Source organism: Porites lutea, chromosome 6 (genome assembly GCF_958299795.1).
Source record: "Porites lutea chromosome 6, jaPorLute2.1, whole genome shotgun sequence".
NCBI classification, from domain to species: domain Eukaryota; kingdom Metazoa; phylum Cnidaria; class Anthozoa; order Scleractinia; family Poritidae; genus Porites; species Porites lutea.
In genome coordinates, this window is record NC_133206.1 from 11,668,215 (window position 1) to 11,688,536 (window position 20,322).

General features: G+C 40.2%; 2 protein-coding genes across 2 annotated transcripts in view; one reads left to right on the plus strand and one right to left on the minus strand.

The window, feature by feature from the left end:
• Window positions 1-10,661, plus strand: part of LOC140941393 (WD repeat-containing protein 90-like) — a 30,254-nt gene extending 19,593 nt beyond the window's left edge. The window contains 15 exon segments of the mRNA XM_073390386.1: window positions 695-900; window positions 1,278-1,544; window positions 2,565-2,609; window positions 2,884-2,956; window positions 3,206-3,277; window positions 4,034-4,145; window positions 4,488-4,575; window positions 4,682-4,771; window positions 5,321-5,443; window positions 5,607-5,856; window positions 6,068-6,198; window positions 6,845-7,018; window positions 8,293-8,415; window positions 9,240-9,324; window positions 9,848-10,661. Coding sequence (XP_073246487.1) covers window positions 695-900; window positions 1,278-1,544; window positions 2,565-2,609; window positions 2,884-2,956; window positions 3,206-3,277; window positions 4,034-4,145; window positions 4,488-4,575; window positions 4,682-4,771; window positions 5,321-5,443; window positions 5,607-5,856; window positions 6,068-6,198; window positions 6,845-7,018; window positions 8,293-8,415; window positions 9,240-9,324; window positions 9,848-10,002 — 1,994 coding nt within the window. The 3' untranslated portion in view covers window positions 10,003-10,661.
• Window positions 10,662-11,046: 385 nt separating this feature from the next.
• Window positions 11,047-16,997, minus strand: LOC140941392 (uncharacterized). Its single transcript, XM_073390385.1, has 2 exons — window positions 16,721-16,997; window positions 11,047-11,550 (listed from the first exon to the last, which is right to left on the minus strand). Exons 1-2 carry the CDS (start codon window positions 16,851-16,853, stop codon window positions 11,063-11,065), a joined length of 621 nt encoding a protein of 206 aa, XP_073246486.1. The 5' UTR covers window positions 16,854-16,997; the 3' UTR covers window positions 11,047-11,062.
• Between the last annotated feature and the right edge of the window lie 3,325 nt (window positions 16,998-20,322).

Consider the following 20,322-nt stretch of genomic DNA (forward strand, 5'->3'; position numbering starts at 1 on the left):
GACGTAGTACTTACATTGTTTTAGTTCTTGTTTTTGAATGACAGACAAAAGGCTACAAACGTCAAATGCAAACATGATGAATCAATAACAAAACATTCAATATTTGTGGAATATACTCTTCTATAGAAATGGCATTTGAGTTTTGCTGGAGCTCGTTCGCAGATGAACACAACACTTAACCAAAATTGGCCAGGAGAAACGTAAAATTGAACAAATTTGCATTTGGCATCCCATGACTACTGGAACTATTATGTAAACATTGATTTACGTCATGAGTATGGAATTTCCGTCGCTGAGTTGCAGACATTCCTCGTCACGATACATCCACAGAGGCCAAGAGCAAGGAGAAACGGCTGTTTTTGCAGGCTACCACAGCTCAAGTTTAATTTAAGGAAAAAATAAGTGTCAGTCCGATCCATTGTTTATAGTAATAACCTGGCTTTGAAGATTGGAAAAAGTATCAAAAGAATAGGGAGAAAAAAAATAACAACAGGAAAATATTTAAACTTATGTACACTTATGTACTTATGTGTGCACCACCCAAACCTAGAAGCCAAACATTTGTTGCATTTGTCTAGACAAAAGCAACGCAACAAAGTGGCACTCAAGGAAAATCATGGGAGTCAGTTGGTTATGTTTGTGGCCAGCCAGGTTTCCTGTCAATTTATCCATGCTGTTTTTTGTTTGTTTTAAGGACTGTTTGCATATACTAGTGGCTGCCTTGTAGTAATAGAGGACCTTCATTCTGGCACTCAACGTCACCTTATGGGGCATGCAGAAGAGATTTCTACCCTAGCTTTACAGCATGATGGCCTGTTTCTGGCCTCAGCTTCAGGACCCAGTGACATTAATTCCAGTCAGATCTGTTTGTGGAACATACAAGAAGGGGTGTGCAAGAAGGTAAATAATATTAACATCCTAGATGAAAGGCAAGTGGACAACCCTTAAGTTGTTGCTTTATTTCTCTCTTCTAAGGTTAGCAGATCTTGCATTTCCACCAGCAATTTCAGATGAAAACACACAAGACCGGAATGCACTTTTGTCATGGGGGTGCCCCTTAGGTTTCTAGTTGAGGATTTTGGTGTGGAAGTGCCCTCCCCTCCCCCTCCCCCTAGTTTAGATTCGGTGTTGTGGCTATTAAAATTAAAGATGTACATCTCTGGCACAAATCTTATTCAAGTTTTGCGGAATAAGGTTTAGGCTTTATCCAAGCCTGAGCATCTTTGGAATTTAAAGTGTTAAATAAAAGATTTTATTTTGTTGTTGTTTTTCTTCAGGATCTTTCCCACCATGAGCATGAGGTTGTCTGCCTTGCATATGCCCGTGATGACAGATTCCTGGTTTCTGTGGGTGATTACAGGGAATGTTCAGTGGTTGTGTGGTGCACCAGAGATCTTGTTGTTCTAACTGCTTCATATGCAAGACATCCTGTGCATGATGTCATGTGGGATCCTTATACTGCAAATGAGTTTGCTTCAGTGGGACAAGATGGTTCTGTGTTGTTCTGGCTACTAGATGAAACTGGTGAAAAACTGACTCTTAATGTAAGGTTCTGCCATTGTAGTGTGTAGCATACATAACGATAGGGAGATTGAGTGGTAGCAATGATGATGGCAAAAGCACTGTCAACATCAGTAAAGCAACAGGATTATTGAGTAAACAATAACTCTGCACATGCATCACACTTGATTGGCTCATTTCTTTGTCTTTACTGCATGACTTAGAAGGAAATATCATGGCACAACGTTTTAAGGAGGACATAAACACGTCAAAACCAATTTTTTTCTCTATTTAAACTTGGGTGTGGTCCCCAAGAATTAACCCCCAGGAAGTCTCACCTACTTTGTACAACCTGTAAGTGCACTGGAATAATAATTGTGAAAAAATTAGAAAAAATATTGAATTGATTTTAATTGTAATGTTTCACTGTCATTGCCATCTTCCCTGCTAATTAAGAGCTCCATAAAGTCTTGACTTAAAGTGTGATCATGTATGTTGAAGGAATACAATAGATCTAAAAATTGATGCTTTTTCATGACATCATGCCTGCCATATTGCTGTATGAAAACAATGAAATGGCAGCCATGTTGGTGTCCCAAACTAATCCGGTGGAAGTTTAACCTTTTTCTTATGCAAAAGCTTTCTTTTGTTCGTATAAATTTGCATCTAAGCTGCTGGCCACATGAGTGAAAAGGCTCTTAAGGCAGTGATGTGGTCATCCAAAAGTATAGAAATAATTTTTGAATTATGTGTCAAGACAAGTTGTACTGGTGGTGCTTTTAGACAATTCTTGTTGTTAATGAAGTGTAAATCTGGACAAAGTATTAGTAGATGACAGTTAAAGGTAAAAAATCTGTACATGACCAGAATAGTCTCTGGTTCTCTCTTATGTAAAATTTTGTCAAATGAAACCAGTTTTCCCCATGCAGAAGTTCTGCCAAAGAGCTTTTATATGATTAGTAGCATCATAGAATTTCATCTACAGATTGGCAAATAATCTTGCCATAACTTGGTATAGGGGCGAAAGGGTTAAAATAACATGAATCTAATTAATTACCTTTCAGGTTCATGAACCAGAGGTCCCAGAGGAACTTATGCAGTCTAAGAAGGTACCAGTGAGAGGGTTCTAATGTCCTTTTTGTCATTTTTGTGTGGAGCTTTGTATTAATTGTGATTTATAGCCTGCTTTCACCATTTCTGCCATCAAATTCTTTTCTAGGACAATAATGTTTTTTCAGTGTTCTGTAGTTGTGTAGTTTTATCTGCTTTTCTCCCTCATTTCTTTAATAAATACTATAATGTCAAACATTCTTGGTTCTGACTAGTGAAAAACAGAAGCATAGGGTTATATGCTTCTGTGAAAAATCATAACATCTTTTACAGAGAGACGAGTACCACGCTTTTACTTCATTATGGTATGCAGGAGACAGTGTTATGTATGCTGGAACTAGTGCAGGTGAGGTTGTTCATGGATAATTATTGTAATTGAATTATTGTATTGAATTCTGTGTACATCAAAGTTCTCTGCAATCCAGTCATAGTCATTGTAATGACAACCTTGTGTGTAGGGATTGCCACCCTAGGAGCTTACTGTGCATCCCCAGCACATAGCCTCAACATAGCAGTGCAGTTCTGTTAACTAACCTTAGGCTGCAAACATCTGTGTGAAAAGCGCATCAAGTGATATCGTTTTATCTCTATAAAGGGATGCTTTCAGCTTGGGACACAAGGCAAAACAAGTGCTTTATTCATTGGGAAGGAGATGCGACAGAAATTGGTAAGGACTTAACAGACACTTTAATGTTACATCCAGTCTCTAACAGAAACGGGGCCTCTTATCCCTTGAGCTTTTTATGGCCCAATGTCAGTGGTGGCTATGTAGTCCATGGATTTGTTTTGATAGAGAACAAAAAGTGGGTTATTTAAAGATAAATCATAGATCTTAATGTTGAGCTTGTGATAAGGAAATATCCCTGACAAGAATAGAACCCTTTACATACTGGAAGACAATCTCAAACCCGAGCTTATTGGAGACTTGTGGTTAACGACAGCTGCTGCCCTGCTGAAAAAATATCTTCCTTTGTCCTAACTGAGCTGAAATTGTGTGGTTTTCTGTAAACCCTTCCACTCCTACGCTATGTCATCGATTTCTCTATAACTTTTACATCTGTTGATGAAATCCATGGTGTTACCATTCAAATGAAACCTGCTTGACAGAACTTCTGCATAGCACTACTTATTTGTACAACAAGAAAGTTCAACTTTCTTTTGAATTCATTTTTGGTTGCCCATTATTTGGAGTGAGAGGGTCAACCAGCTCAAAGGATGCTTTTGGCATTGCTTATCCTAGCAGGGATGCACATCATGTGCAAGCCTATCTTGCCATGAGACTACCATGTCATTTGATTAGCTCTCACCAAAGTCTTCTTCAAGGAAGTAATGGTCATCTTATTCCAGTCTGGAAAAAAGATTTGTTCTCTCTAAGCATGTATAAGTGCATTTGATTAACTTTGCTCACTGTATTAATTTGCAGACTTAATAATGGGGCATGGAGGTACCCTTATAGCTGGGAGCAGTTCAGGAAATCTCCGTCTGTGGTCTGTGGTGGGTGTGAGTGAAATGAGGCTTCCTGGGGAGAGCACCAGGTATTCTTAAAACAATTTCTTTGAATGCATTCCCTTTGTGATGAACATACTTTCTCATTCCTATAAAGTTTGAATCTGTCTGTCCTAAAAATTATTTTGCTAATTTTACCCTCGATTCAGACTAAAAGTGTCGTTCAATTCGCCCTGAGGCAATGTAATGTAAGTCTTTGTAAATGAGCAATATGCCATGTTCCATGAACACAGCTCTATCTTGACAACTCTTAAAAGGCCTGAAATTATACTGCTGCAGTAGTTTCAATTAAATTTTATAGAAATTAAATTATCACCATTGATTATTTCTTTACCATCACGTCATTTTGTGTGAAAATATTATGGTCTTAGATTGTCCAGCAATGGCCTTGTTATGGAAGATGAGATGACTCTAGATGGTGCTATTACCTCTGCTTCCTTTGATGAAGCACTGGAAACTGTGAGTGTTAGATATCGTTAGCCTAATGTAAGTCATCCTGAGTTTCTGTTTTTAAGAAAGAAATAAAAGTTTCATAACAAATTTTAAAAATGGTCTCATTTTTCAGGGTATCATTGGCACGTCATCAGGTACATTATGGTATGTCAACTGGGAAGAAAGAACCAGCATTAGACTTGTCAGTGGGCATGCTAAGCAGGTGAGGAATGCCCTGTTAAAGAAGCAGGTGTCCAGCAAAATGCTCATATTTACCTACTATTGACTATAAGACTAACATTGGAAAACATTGGGTATTTGGGTGCAGGTACAACTGAAGGTGTTAGGTTTTGAGTTACAGGACCTTAACAGGTAAATGCTCTGTACTAAATACAGGTCGGGGGATTTTGTCAGGAACCCAAACAGAGCAAGTTGGATGGGAATAAAGTAGTATAAAAGTCCCCGTTAAAATAATGAATAGCACAATCCAATGGCTAAATCATCATGCAGTTCATAGCACAATTTTTTTATGTATCAACCTTTTGGAAAACTAGGGCCAGACTAACAAGCATGGAATTGGTTCAGAGTTCATCAAACTTGAATATGTGTCAGGCAGTTCAGAAATAAAAATTGCCGTTTTTGTATTATAAACACCTCGTTTTTGTTTAGTCATTGAAGAATGGAATTTGAACCACAAATAAATCCAAACATAGACCCCTGCCTGATGTTTTTGTATGGCTGCACTCTCACGTTTTCCTTGTGTTTGATGCAGATTAGTGACCTGGTGTTCAGTGGTCCAGATGATCAATATTTTGCTACATCTAGTGCTGATGGTGTCTTACACCTCTGGAGTAAAGACAGCTTGGAGCATCTACAATTTCAAGTCCTTGAACAGGTAATAAGTAAAAAAACTTTTTCTTGCGTATCCCTCTCACTCACATCATGTCTTTCAAAATAGAATCACTTTGGTAACACTTTTACATGGTATAATTTGTCTTCAAGTATTAAATTTACTGAATTTAAGGGCTTATTAACCAACTATGTTTGCTTTCTTTCAGACCTGTAACTGTGTGTCTTTTTGCCCAGTTCCCGCAGCCACTCCCACCAAGTCAATCACAAATGAGGGACAGACAGTAGCCACTGTCCACCCACAGCCCTCACCTGCTGAGACTGCCATTCAACCTTCACACTGTGTGGCTGGCTACAGTGATGGCACCATACGAATATTTGATTTGGGAAAAGTGGAGATGATCATGAAGATGCAGCCTCATGGTGCTTCCATCACTACAATTTCATTCTCCGCTGATGGTAAGGACGTAACCCAAAGTTTTTGTGTCATCAACAAAAACAAGTTTTACCTAAGAAAGATGTAGAAGAGTTAAGAGTAGAAACAGAAATAATTATAGCGGTGGTAGAATTAACCTTGCTCACTGATATCTAATTTACTTGCTGAAGCCCTTTTACTACGTAGATGAACTTTTATGGAAATATTTTTTGTTCTCTTTGTATTAACATGTAGGAAGAGTTATAATTAGTGGAGCAGAAGATGGTTTGCTAGCTATAAGCAGCCCTTCAACAGGTCTTACAATCAGGCTAATGAATGACCACAGGGGCGCTCCAATCACATGTCTTCATGTCTCTTCAATCAAGGTAAGTAGCTGTTGCTGTGTCGGATTACTTGAAGGTGGCAGGTAATCGTGAATATCCTTCTCAGTTTTTAACATCCAGTCTTGGGAAGATGAATGGAGTATTTGAAAGTCCAAAAGGGACGAGGAATAATCAACAGGCCTTTTGTTACTGGTATAATTATCGCTCATTTTGGGAATATCTTGGTACAATGGATCCCTCAGTGGCCAGGGAGTGAATTCTCAGCAGTTATTACAAAACTTCTTTATGGGCACCTTTTGAAGGAATCTAGTGTGTCAGTTGTACCTGGCGCTAACTTATTTCTTGTATATAATCACACAGACGTCTAATGGCCTGCATTAAAAGAAATGAACAGTTAAACCTATGTTTAGCCATCACTCTTAGCCAACTGACTGCTTAATATTACTGCGTGACGGCTTTATTGACGTGAAAACGATAAGTTACTGGATGGAGCTTTAGTAAGTGACTCCTTCATGTAGGTTTGGCTTTACAAAGCATTTCACCAACATCATTTCCTAACCAGCATGCTAAGATACCTGATGGTGGTGCAAAATAAATACGTAAAAACTTAGAATTCACTTTTTACATATTAAAACATGGCTTCAGTCTAGAAGATATCTTAAGTAAGAATTGCTGTGCACTTCGCTAGGATCAACATTACCCTCTATCCTCTCCACTTCTGTGGCTGGCTGCAAGTGCTGATCGACGTGTGAGCATCTGGAGTGCCGATTGGTCCAAAGACTTCTGTGAGCTGGTGGACTGGCTGACCTTCCCTGCACCACCTATTGGAACTGATGGAAAAGCTCTTAGAAGAGGAGATCCGGTACATGAGCTTACTGAAGGCTTTTTGAACTAAAAAAAGTAATATGTTATCGGTCTTTCAAGATATGCAACTTCATTATCCATCAAAATCAATTTTCAGGTTTTGGTAATGACGTATGTGAAACATGCTTAAAAGACAAAAAAATCCAGTGCCAAAATTTACATCCCTTGGGGACTGTTTATACTTCCCTGGGCTGCAGCTTGTTACTTTTTGGCTACATTCAACTGTTGATGAGGGCATTTGGTTCAGGTATGAGACTGAATGACAGAAAGCACCATTCACTTTTAGTGGGAAATATGTACCGATTAAACCAGTCAGAACACTACAGTTGAACCTCCCTACAACAACGGCCACCTTGGTACAGAAGAAAGCGGCCACAAGGCTGCTGCCTAACGGGCGCCCGGTCGCCAGAGGCGCCCAAGGTAAGAGCATGGGCGACCAAATTTCGGTACAAGGAGCCCGCGCGGGCGCCTGACTTAACACACGGCATTAGACTTAACCTCCTTGTACATTATATTCCTTTAGCTGGAGTAGGACTTTAAACAGTGGAACTGTTGATATGGTTAGCGATGATGCGATTAGGCAGTATAAAATTTCCACAAATAAACCGTAAATTATGTAAACCTAACGTGTTCAACTGTGAAGCTTTGTCGAAACGAACGAAGCCATCGTTTCCGAGTCCGGATGGCAGTTGAAGACTGGGTCTGAGATTTGACTTCCAAATATGGAATAGCAAAATTATGGGCTGTTTGTTGCCTATGTTGACATTCGTGCAGTTCATCGTTTGCTTGGGTTTTCGTCGATTTGATAACTTTTTTGTGGCGAGAATGGGAAGCTATCTTGCGTGCTATCGACTGGACGTGCTTGATGTTCGATTTCATGTACCAGTTTGCAACGTATGAAAGTAAATAATTCGGTTAATTCTTGTTTACGTGTTATTTATTAGGCCCGGCGAATTCTTATTAAAGTGTGCAAGAACCTCTATAACCTATGTAATGATCTTGGAAAAACAATACATGGATTTCAAACTGGGCTCCTAACTTTAAACTTTAGGAGCCCGAAGGGCTCCCTAAAATTTTTCTTAGGCAGCAGCCTTGGGCCATTGTTGAGAGGTGGCCGTTGTAGAGAGGTTGAAACAAGGGTGAATGTATGGAATGTTCGCCAAAAAAATGGCCACTGTAGAGAAGTGGCTGTTTGTGGGGGTTCGACTGTATACTAAAGTCAACCACTGTAAAACCGAGTGTAATAACACCGTGGTGGTGCTTGTTCAACAGGCTCAGTACAGTAAACTTCCACCCAGTCTGGCCCAGTTCTCTCCAGCAGACCCTGACATCATTGTGTACACTGGCTATGGCATGCAGAAGGTGGTGCAGTTCTATAGTCTTTCTCAAAAAAAGGTACAACAACTCAGATAGATAGTGTTCTGATTCCAAGATAACCTTATTGAAGGTTGTTTTATGTACTGGTCACCACTTATGGATCTTTTCATCAGGGAAGTAATTAAAGGACAACAGCCTTAAGGGGCAGTTTTCAGTGAGGCAGTTAAGAAACAGTTCTAATGCAGACAATCCAATAAACCAATTTCATTGTGACACATTGTTGGAAAGACATGATCCAGTCACACAAGGCAGCAATGCAAGGGTTTGCACTGCTTTCGGGATGTTTAAAAAACGTTTTTCCAGGGTCTTGGAGCACCTTCTGGAAATTACTGCTGGGGTTTTATTATTGTATTGGATGACTGTGGTACAGGATACAGTGGAAGAATAGTAGCACAGCTGCTACCTTATTTGCTGTTTGGAAATCAGTGTTTTATAAAGAGTAAATAAATGATGTCCTCAAAAAATTTTCTTCTCTGTACCCTGCTGGAAATAATACCTGCAATTTCACTTTCGTTTATAGTAAGAGCCCCAAATTTTTAAACCAAAGCACTTGCAAACATAAGCGAGCTTAAGCTGGAAGAATGCTGACGTCCAAGATGTCATAAATAGCAACTGGAAGTTCGATGTCTCGCTTGATGGAACACTTCTGACTCACATCAAATCTAAATGCCTTTGTTTTAACTGCCACTGTATCAATTTGTCAAAACAGATCGCTGAAAGAGAGAAAATATCAACTTCTAGTTGCCATTTTTGATGTCTTCGACGTCAATGTTTTCATTGCTTAAGGTCCCTATTCTTTCAATCTTCATCGAAAATAGTGACTTATCTTGACCACATGTTAGGTTGTGCGAACAGCTGCATTGACACAGTGGGCAACATCTATGGATGTATCACCCAAAGGACATCTCATTGCTATCGCAACAGCAGGTAAACCACCTCCTCACTCATTTAAAATGTGATTGATGTATTAGATGTATTGAATCATCCAATATGCAGACATCAAGGCAGCCAAGACGTCAAGGTGTCTGGATATCAGGTGAAACACTGAATGGAATGCTTCATATAGCTTCTCAAATAATTAGTAATTCTCAAAGAAATTCAAAAATTAAGTTTGAAAAATTAGTCCTTTCTTGTCAACCTGTGCTTTGAAGCACAGTGTATGGGACAAGTAGTGTGGTTGACAGTCACGTTTTCATGTTTGATATGACTGGAAATAAGAGTTGTAAGCTACTTAAAAACAGGATTTGTAAAACAGAAAGAAGGTGCAAAGTACAAAGTGTGCTATCATCACTTACCACTAGAGGCCTTTTGACCATAACTGTATTGTTAGCAACACAAACATTGCTCGTGTTTTTCCAGGCATACAATAATTTCATTCTTTATAGTACTGAATTTCATTCTTTATTAAAAGTTAACACAACATACACTGTTTGTTTTGTTATGCTTCTAGAGCGACTTGTGAAACTTATGGATTACAGTGAGGGAAGTTTTCAAGATTTCCTTGGACACTGTGGTGTTGTAAACCATGTAAGGTTTTCACCATCAGGGGAGCTTCTTTGTTCAACAAGCCACTCAGAAATTTTGACGTGGACTGTAAAAGCATAGTTGCAAGTCAAAAGGTCTGAATGGTAGGTTCTTTTGGTTGAAGCTGGAGTTGTGAGTTCCTCTTTAATGCACTTATTAAGTGTAGAGAGAGCTCAGACTGGAGAGCTACGGGAGCTTCCACTGCAAGCAAAGGCAGACAGTCTGATCAGCTCAATGAATTGCATCATCCTCACCAACAATGGCTAGCAGATAGTTTTCATGCAATATGACTGAGATAGCATACACATGTACAGCCTTGTATAAGACCTTGTATCAACCTGTATAAGACAGTGTTAATGACAGTGGCAAACAAACTTTCCCCTTCATGTTGTCATATGACTCCATGGTCTCTTCCATAAAACCATACTTCCTGTAGGGCTTATAATATAAATGGTGGATAGTAGTTTGCTGGAAAACCACAGCAAGTAAGAAAATTATTGGTCAACTAAAAATGATATTAACTCCCATGTGGAGATTTTCATAATAAAAAAATTATATGATTGTGTGTAACTTAGAAACTGTGGCTATGTAAAATATAGTGTAAATATTTATTGAATTTGTTTGGTAACAGGATGAAGTGTTTTTTGTAAAATGCCTTGCCCTGTTTTGCAGATGTTGTATTTTGATATAAATACTGGTATTTTTGCTCTTCATTTAAAAAGAAAAATAAAATCATTCTTAGCAGGAATTGCTTTCTTGTTGTTATGGGCGTGGAGTAAACGAAATCAACATTTCTATTCCATTTTTGTCTCTCACTGCAGAAAAAAAGGAAACTCGAAAATACATGTTACCAACAAAGAACTGTCCAAGTGAAGGTGAAACCATTTTCTGAAAACAAAAGCAGTATTCCCTTCTTCCTTGAATTTTTGTCAACTCCCTGAATAATGGCCTGGCCTTGGGGATTAAATCCATATCCAAAATCTCGCTACACTTTAACCCTCTATCAACTAAATTAGGGACACTCAAACAATGTACGCAATATAATGTTGTTAAATTTGATCATTAAAAATGATTTAATGTACTTAAAATCTCCTGTAACATGACATTCAAAAATATAAACAAAAATTTTATCATTGCGTAGCTATTTCTTTGTACACCAACAAATATCAGTGATGTAAGGCAACTTGTACACTTTTGTCCCTTTTAAGTCAGGGTGGTTTGTCAAGATGTCTCTGATCTTAGCTTCAACCTCAACTCTCTTCTCCTTGCTGCTCTGGCTAATAGCACTTATACACATAACCACAGACAATACTGAATCCATATCCCCTTCCAGATATGTTCTAAATGCAGTGTTCCTTTCCACTGAAGTAAATTTTCCAGAATTATTTAGACTTTCCATCCATTTAAGCTCTCTAGGATCAGCGGGCATATCCTTCTGTTTGACAAACGGATCAATGATATCTTGCATGGCACGCACCCAGGGGACGGAAAAGTCCCTGTGGTTCCAGATCATCCCATACTTTCCTCCCGGTTGAAGAACACGGGAGATTTCTGAAACTGACGTTGCATTTGCAAACCAGTGAAACGATTGAGCACATATGACTGCAGAAAAACTTTCATCTGGAAAGGCTGAAACATAAAAGAAGCCCAGTAAGTAGCTGCATGTTAAAATTTGTGGTGCTTGAGTCCTGGACTCCTGCCATGTTGAGGCCTTGTTAACCCTTTAAGTCCCAATAGTAACCAACAACAACTTTTCTCCTAACAATATCCATATCTTGCCAAGAGAAATGTTATGAAAGTTAATAAAGTGTTTACCAAGGAGAAAATGCTTTGATCTGTTATTTAACCCTCTCAACTAATTCTTTAAAGAAATGTATGAAGATCAGTATGGAGAATTTATATGTGGACATTGGGCTTAAAGGGGTTAAGGTAAAATCTGACGAGTGACATAGCCTTGAAACAGCAGATGATATAGTGAGAAATGACTCAAAGGCACATTAAAACTGACAGTAAAGAAGACAACTGCAATTTATACGAAGTGAAAAACTGACAGGCTCCAGGCTTCCTTCTGTTACATGACGCGCAAGGTTTGAAATCCAGACAAGAGATACATATACAACCCTCCCACCCCCGCCCTTAAAAGGACCTCTCTTATGTTAAGTCACCAACTTGCAAAAAACTGAGAGAGTATATAAGACAAGTCAAGTTATAGGGGGTGGGTGGGGGGATAATAAGCTTTTAAAGAAAACAGGGCAAGGGCAAGCTGAGAAAAATGCCCAGAAGTTGCAGTAGAAATTTATTCAGTTTTTGTCCCCTTTGATATGTCACATGAGCAGTGTTTTGTTGACTTCATAAGCAATGTAAACAAACAATGAGGGTTCTTTATTGTAAGCTGTAATTCACAAGGAAATCACATGACTGAATTTTACATGAACCTCCTTAATTCAAAATTTGCGGCTTCTTTAAAATCATCCATGCTGCCATGCTCAAAATCTTGCATTTTTAAAATCTAATGAATGCAGTTTCTTCTAAAATATATTTTGTTCTTGCCAAATTTGACCTTTATGCCTGCAACGAGTCTCGTCTCAAATAACTCTCCAATGAATGGTACGTAACTTCAGCCACCTTTTAAAGATTGTCCAGTCTGCAGATTCAGGGGCAGATCTAGGGGGAGGGTGCAGGGGGTGCGCACCCCCCCCCCCCCCCCCGAGATGACCTGAGGTTTTCTAATACAACTGGTATTCTGCAAAAAAAAAAAACTATGTGGTTTATTGGTGTTGAAGTAGAGCAAGAGACGAGTGCACCCCCTCTTAAAAATAATCCTGGATCCGCCCCTGAGATTATGGCAGAACTCAACGAAATCTCATGCACAACCAATTTTAGCCGCGTGCACCGCGTGCAATACAATTTGTTGTACCAGAATACGGGTGCATGCCCATAGAGAGGCTAAGTAGTAGAAGGATGCGAGTTTTAGGCGCATTTCCAGCGCTAGCTGTTTTAGATGGCCTAAAAATTTCAAATTTTCCTGGGGGAGCATGCCCCCAGACTCCCCTAGTTATAAGTATGTTCATGCTTCACCGTCCAGTTCCCCCAAAAGAAGGGCAACAAACAGTGTAAGCAAAGGATGGGGTAGTACTTGGTGTAAGACTGCCCACAATGTCCCGGGCCACCGCCCATACTGTTAGTACTGTAGTAGTACCTATGGTACCCGCAGGAGCTGGGTAGTACCTGTAGTAGCTGTAGTAGCCGTAGTAGCCCTGTAGTACCTCTAGTAGCCGTAGTAGCTGTAATAGCTGTAGTACCTGTAGTAGCTGTAGTAGTAGTTGTAGTAGCTGTAGTAGCTGTAGTAGCTGTAGTAGCTGTAGTAGCTGTAGTAGCTGTAGTACCTGTAGTAGCTGTACTAGCTGTAGTAGCCCTGTAGTACCTGTAGTAGCTGTAGTACCTGTAGTACCTGTAGTACATGTAGTAGCTGTAGTACGTGTAGTAGCCGTAGTACCTGTAGTAGCTGTAGTACCTGTAGTACGTGTAGTAGCCGTAGTAGCTGTAGTAGCTGTAGTAGCTGTAGTAGCTGTGGTAGCTGTAGTACCTGTAACAGGTGTAGTACCTGTAGTACCTGTGGTACCTGTAGTAGCTGTAGTAGCTGTAGTAGCTGTAGTACCTTATAGTACCTGTAGTAGCTGTAGTAGCTAGAGTACCTGTAGTACCTGTAGTAGTTGTAGTACCTGTAGTACCTGTAGTACCTGTAGTACCTGTAATACGTGTAGTAGCTGTAGTACGTGTAGTAGCTGTAGTAGGTGTAGTACCTGTAGTAGGTGTAGTAGCTGTAGTACGTGTAGTACCTGTAGTAGGTGTAGTAGCTGTAGCAGGTGTAGTACCTGTAGCAGGTGTAGTAGCTGTAGTAGCTGTAGTATCTGTAGTAGGTGTAGTAGCTGTAGTAGCTGTAGTAGGTGTAGTACCTGTAGTACCTGTAGTATCTGTAGTACGTGTAGTAGGTGTAGTAGCTGTAGTAGGTTTAATAGGTGTAGTACCCGTAGTACCTGTAGTATCTGTAGCAGTTGTAGTAGCTGTGGTATCTGGAGTAGCTGTAGCAGCCTTAGTAGGGGCGTCCAGTGGTGTAAGGAATTGTAAAGATTCCTTTCTACCTTCCAGCAAATTTTCCAAGCATTTATATCGACTAGTCTCACTTTAGTCAATCGACCAAACTTGGATAATTATTAGGCATAAGGCAGTGAAACCGAGTCCATACTCAAAGGGACTGATATAAACTAATGGGCGAGAGAATATATAGAATATAAACGTAGGTATGTGAGTCCTGAATGGAACCTTCTACAAAGTACAAAAGACGATTTGCACAAGCTTATGAAAATCAATCGAATAACACCGGACTTTGACAAGAAATCATCTCCAGAAAGCATGAAACTGATAAAGGATTCGAAGAACCATGATGTAAACGAGTTAGTTATGGAGTTTATTTCCTCCTGTATGAAAATACATGATTCAATGTTAGTAATGCAGTTATTTTTTCTTGGTTCATTATTGGTGTTGTTTGTTTTATATTTCGATTGTAATAGGTATGCTTTTGCAATATTGTACAATGATGCGGTCATGCAAAACTATTACTATGCTACACCTACCACACGTACTACAAATACTACAGATACTACAGGTAGTACACATGCTACAGGTACTACACCTACTACAGATACTACTGATACTACACCTACTACAGCAACTACAGCTTCTACAGGTACTACATCTACTACACCTATTACAGCTACTACAGGTACTACAGGTACTATAGGTACTACAGGTACTACAGCTACTACAGCTACTACAGCTACTACAGCTACTACAGCTACTACAGCTACTACAGCTACTACAGGTACTACAGGTACTACAGGTACTACGGCTACTACAGCTACTACAGATACTACCGATACTACACCTACTACAGCAACTACAGCTTCTACAGGTACTACATCTACTACACCTATTACAGCTACTACAGGTACTACAGGTACTACAGGTACTACAGCTACTACAGCTACTACACGTACTACAGCTACTACAGCTACTACAGCTACTATAGGTACTATAGGTACTACAGCTACTACAGGTACTACAGCTACTACAGGTACTACAGCTACTACAGGTACTATAGGTACTATAGGTACTACAGCTACTACAGGTACTACGGCTACTACGGCTACTACACGTGCTACAGCTACTACAGCTACTACAGCTACTACAGGTACTATAGGTACTACAGCTACTGCAGGTACTACAGCTACTACAGGTACTACAGGTACTACAGCTACTACAGGTACTAAAGCTACTACAGGTTTTACAGGTACTACAGGTACTATAGGTACTACAGCTACAACAGGTACTACGGCTACTACACGTACTACAGCTACTACAGCTGCTACAGCTACTACAGCTACTACAGCTACTACAGCTACTACAGCTACTACAGGTACTACAGGTACTACAGGTACTATAGGTACTATAGCTACTACAGGTACTACAGGTACTATAGGTACTACAGCTACTACTGGTACTACGGCTACTACACGTACTACAGCTACTACAGCTACTACAGGTACTATAGGTACTACAGCTACTACAGGTACTATGGCTACTACAGCTACTACACATACTACAGCTACAACAGCTACTACAGCTACTACAGGTACTACACGTACTACAGCTACTACACGTACTACAGCTACTGCAGGTACTACAGCTACTACAGCTACTACACGTACTACAGCTACTACAGCTACTACAGGTACTACAACTACTACTACAGCTACTACAGGTACTACACGTACTACAGCTACTACGGCTTCTACACGTACTACATGTACTACAGCTACTACAGCTACTACAGCTACTACAGCTACTACAGGTACTACAGCTACTACAGCTAGTACAGGTACTACAGGGCTACTACAGGTACTACAGGGCTACTACAGCTAGCACAGCTACTACAGGTACTACAGCTACTACAGGTACTACAACTACTACTACAGCTACTACAGTTACTACAGCTACTACAGCTACTACGGCTACTACAGGTACTACAGGTACTACGGGTACTACACCTATTAAACCTACTACAGCTACTACACCTACTACACGTACTACAGATACTACAGGTACTACAGGTACTACACCTACTAGAGCTACTACAGCTACTACACCTACTACAGATACTACAGCTACTACAGCTACTACACCTGCTACAGGTACTACACCTGCTACAGGTACTACACCTACTACAAGTACTACACGTACTACAGCTACTACAGCTACTACAGCTACTACACGTACTACAGCTACTACAGGTACTACACGTACTACAGCTACTACAGGTATTACAACAGCTACTACAGCTACCACAGGTACTACACAGCTCCTGCGGGTACCATAGGTACTACTACAGTACTAACAGTATGGGCGGTGGCCCGGGACATTGTGGGCAGTCTTACACCAAGTACTACCCACACCAAGTACTACCCAAAGGATGTGGAAATGATGTGGGAGAACTGAGAGGGTAGGATAGATCAGGCAAAAAATATCATGGTAAGGTGAAAATCTCCTAGACCAACGCTGCCGCGTGCAATGCTAAGATTTTGGTGTGCGCAATAAGCTTTTTTAAAACTGAAGGCTCTTGTGTGCACTTTGAATACTTTCCAGGCCTGGTACTCTGCATACTGGAAGATTGCTACCCCCTCATAAGCCCACTCTAGAGGTGTCCCGCTTTGGTTTACCCAGGGAAAGAAGCCTTTCTTACCTATATTTTCTGCAGGGAAACGAAGTATTTCAATTCTGGGAACGCAACGTCGAAACATGTCGCACATTGCCTCTTGAGAGTCACTGGCAATTACTTTCACATTCGCTTTCTTTTCAGTCAATATTTCAGCCATCACTCGGGTAAATTTGCCCGTTCCCGCTGCGATCTCGAGCAGTTTTGTAGCCTCATTGTTTGCTGACCGCAGGGCACCAACACAACTGAGAAGAAATTCGACGGATTCTTTTAGGTATTCCGGTCTACCTTTCTCGTATAAAGATACATCTGTCGTAAACTCTCTTACTATGTCATCGGTGTCCGCCATGTTGATCACAGGCGTCCCAAGCTCACTACAGGAACGCGGACGTGACTCTTACCTGCGAGCGGTGTTGTGTTACAAACGGTTATTTACAAAGGCTCGCTTGAAAGAGAGAAAAAATGTTATGTTTTTAAATGCTATTTTCGCCGAAAACGCTTCAAAGCGGCTACCCTGGGTTCCAGAGGATATTTTTTTCTTATTGTGCCTTGTTAACGCGGCTTCGCCGCGAACCATCAGTGTCGATAGGAAAAAAATATCCTCAGGAACCCAGGGTACAAAGCGGCCTGAGACGCGGGCAAACAACAAAGAATACAACAAGGCAATATGGTAAGTCGATTCTATTTAAAAACATAACATTTTTTCTCTCTTTTAAGAAAAACCGTTAACATCCCATACAAGTCTTTGTAAATAACCGTTTGCAATACAACACCGCTCGCAAGATCTGCTTTTGTCTCCACCCTTTTTTCTCGCGGTGGGGATTGGGTAAATGGAAAAGTGTAGCGGAAACGGGAATCGAAACATGGGAGACCCCATACTGGCATCCATTAAAGGGAATGGTTTCTGTTGTACCAGCCATTTCTGTTACGGGTTCATAAGTAATCGAAAAAAGGAAACATGGAAAACGCGCGAACCAACAGCGGAGTTCGAAACTCTTTGTCCACAGTCTGAATCTAGCCTGTGTACAGACGTCCCCCCTCCTGAGGGAGGGGGGACGTCTGTACACAGGCTATCTGAGTCTGGATTGCTTTGGATATCAGCTTGCATCTCAAATGCTGCGAATAGAAATACTTTGCACAAATAAACTAAACAGTGGGTTGACTTTTATAGTGCTGTGTCCTGTAAAATGAGTGGTGTAATAGTGAGAAAATGAAAATGCGTTATTTATAGTGGATCTATCTAACCTATCTATTTATTCATCCGTTCATGTGTCTGTCTGCAAGGAAGTTTCGGTAACCTGCGAATCGGAAAGTTGAAAGTTCAGCGCAAGTGAGTGTCCTTCTGACACCGTCGCGTCTCGCTTCTCTCACCACTCGCGCGTAATCCTTCATAGCCTGCGCGCCAGTGCGTGGCAGGCGCAAAAGAGGTAAGGAGAGGGAGGGGAGGAACGTGAAACCCGTTTCCTTTGAAATTTCACCCTCCCCTCCACTTTCGACGTCTGACCCTTATTCAACTCTCGCATTTTCCCTGTATGTGGAAAGCTTGTTTTCAGGCTTATCTCATAGTTTCCCAGTTACGAAACCGCAACAACGATTGATAGCTTAAATTGCTGTAACATTTCAAACCTGCATACCAAATGCCACATTTTAATGCAAGCCAACTGTAGAAACGTTATTTAAATAGTACAGTACCAGCTTTGCCTCAAACAGTCTGAGAAACTAAACGACAACTTAAAGGCCGTTCCAACGAACACCGCAAACCAGTTGACAACCCATCTAATATCTCTAAACCCACCACAGTCTCTAAACATTTTCAGTTACTAATGATCCGATTCTCCTAACGACACTACACTTATTCCACGATTCCGCCCATTTTTTTCTCGCCTGACCTCCCGTTGGGGGCTGGGGAAGAGACGGCTGACATGTCAGATTACAACCCACCGAAAGTCTGGCATGTTTTGAATGTTAAGACATCCTTATCTTGGTATTTGTCTACTAATCATTCACGTCATATTTTAAATGTTAACAAACCCCAAATCCAATATTTTATCAATTCTCCAAAAGTTGTAATACACTCTTTTCTTTTTATAAGAATGTTGTTTTTCCGACCCAGGCTGGATATTCTTGTTTTTCTCGTTTTGCCGTTAAGAGAAAGAAACATAGGCGTACGGGCCGGGCGGGCGAGGGGGACTGGAGCCCCCCCAAATTTTGAGCAACTCAGCTTTTTTGGGCAGCACGAGAAAATTTGGGCAAAGCCAGTTTTTATAGACGTCTGCATGTTTTTATTATTCTTTTGAAGAGATAGATATTTTCTATTTTCTCCTGCCTGCCTGGCGTAATAATCCAGTTACATTGGCACGAGACAGTGGCTGCCTAGCACGTGACGAGTTTCTGCATGGTTATAAGGGAAAGGCATCATATGCTGATTTTTTTAATTGTTGGACACTGTACTGCAATGGGCTATTTCCACTCGTGAATTTATTAGAATAAACTTCCGCCTATTAAACTTTCTAGAATCATCTCCGCTCGTAGAACAGTGTATGGCAGATAGCATCAGCAGTGGGTCTGAAAGTGAAGAAGTGACTGACTAATTCTAAGTTTTAATTACGAGAAGAATCTTAGTTTTTTAAAAAAAATCTCTCGAGCAGTTTAAAAATTATTCACTAATTTGTTTAAGTAGACTGAAATGTTTACAAAACCGCTAACAAGAGCGCCATGATACATACTAATCAAATCCTTCTTTGTAGCAATTGGCCGGAGCTATCTCCATGATCTTTCAACCACTTTTTTAAGAAGATCGAAACTACTATGAGGTGAAATTGCATGTCAAAAGCGCATCGTTTCCTACAGATAACATTTTCCTTTTTTTTTTTACCGTTTTTCCAACGATAAAAACTTTATCCCAAAATATCTCGATAACGCTCTTACAGATTCCGCTTTAACTTTACGAACATCGAGGCGACTATTGGAGGAAAAAGCTCTTGTGATCGATTTTGGAAGAACAGTTCCCACGGAGAAATATTGCTGCAAGCATAATAGGTAATGGCTTCATTTCGTTACTATGACAATTCCGATGTCATTGCAACCCTGATCACACTCATCTTTATTCAATACAACTGTGGTGGCAATTTTTCCAAAAATGTTTGTTTATGGCGACGTAGTTTATGCTCAAACTTGGCAGGTATTGACTCTGAAAAACTGTATCGAGCCATTTTCATATGCCAGTACGGCCTATGTTGTTGCATCGGCCCTTGTTTCTATTCGACTGTTTTGTAAAAATTTGAGCAACTTGCAAAATTTTTTGGGCCAATGTTTTACCGCCCCCGCTCCCCCCCCCCCCCCCCCCCCCTCCCCTGGCAAAAAATAGCCCGTACGCCTATGGAAAGAAATAATTTCATGGTTACGTTAAAAAAAATATACTTGTATTGTATTGACAGATGTTCAACATACAAAATAATATCCTTTTCAGCCTTGAGTTTATTAACATATTCTTAAGATTTTGCGAATTTCCGCCTCGATAATTTCTTATAAAATATATTCTTAAAGAAAAAAAGAGTGTTTTTCCCCCTAATTTTTCTACTATAAAGACATTCGGAAAATCATCCAAATATTATTCAATCAAGGAATCA

Bases quoted from the DNA above. Each gene is read 5' to 3' on its own strand.
- LOC140941392 (XM_073390385.1), bottom strand. From the start codon at position 16,853: ATGGCTGAAATATTGACTGAAAAGAAAGCGAATGTGAAAGTAATTGCC. The intron at 11,551-16,720 runs GTAAGAAAGGCT...TTTATGTTTCAG, and splicing joins TTTCCCTGCAGAAAATATAG to CCTTTCCAGATGAAAGTTTT.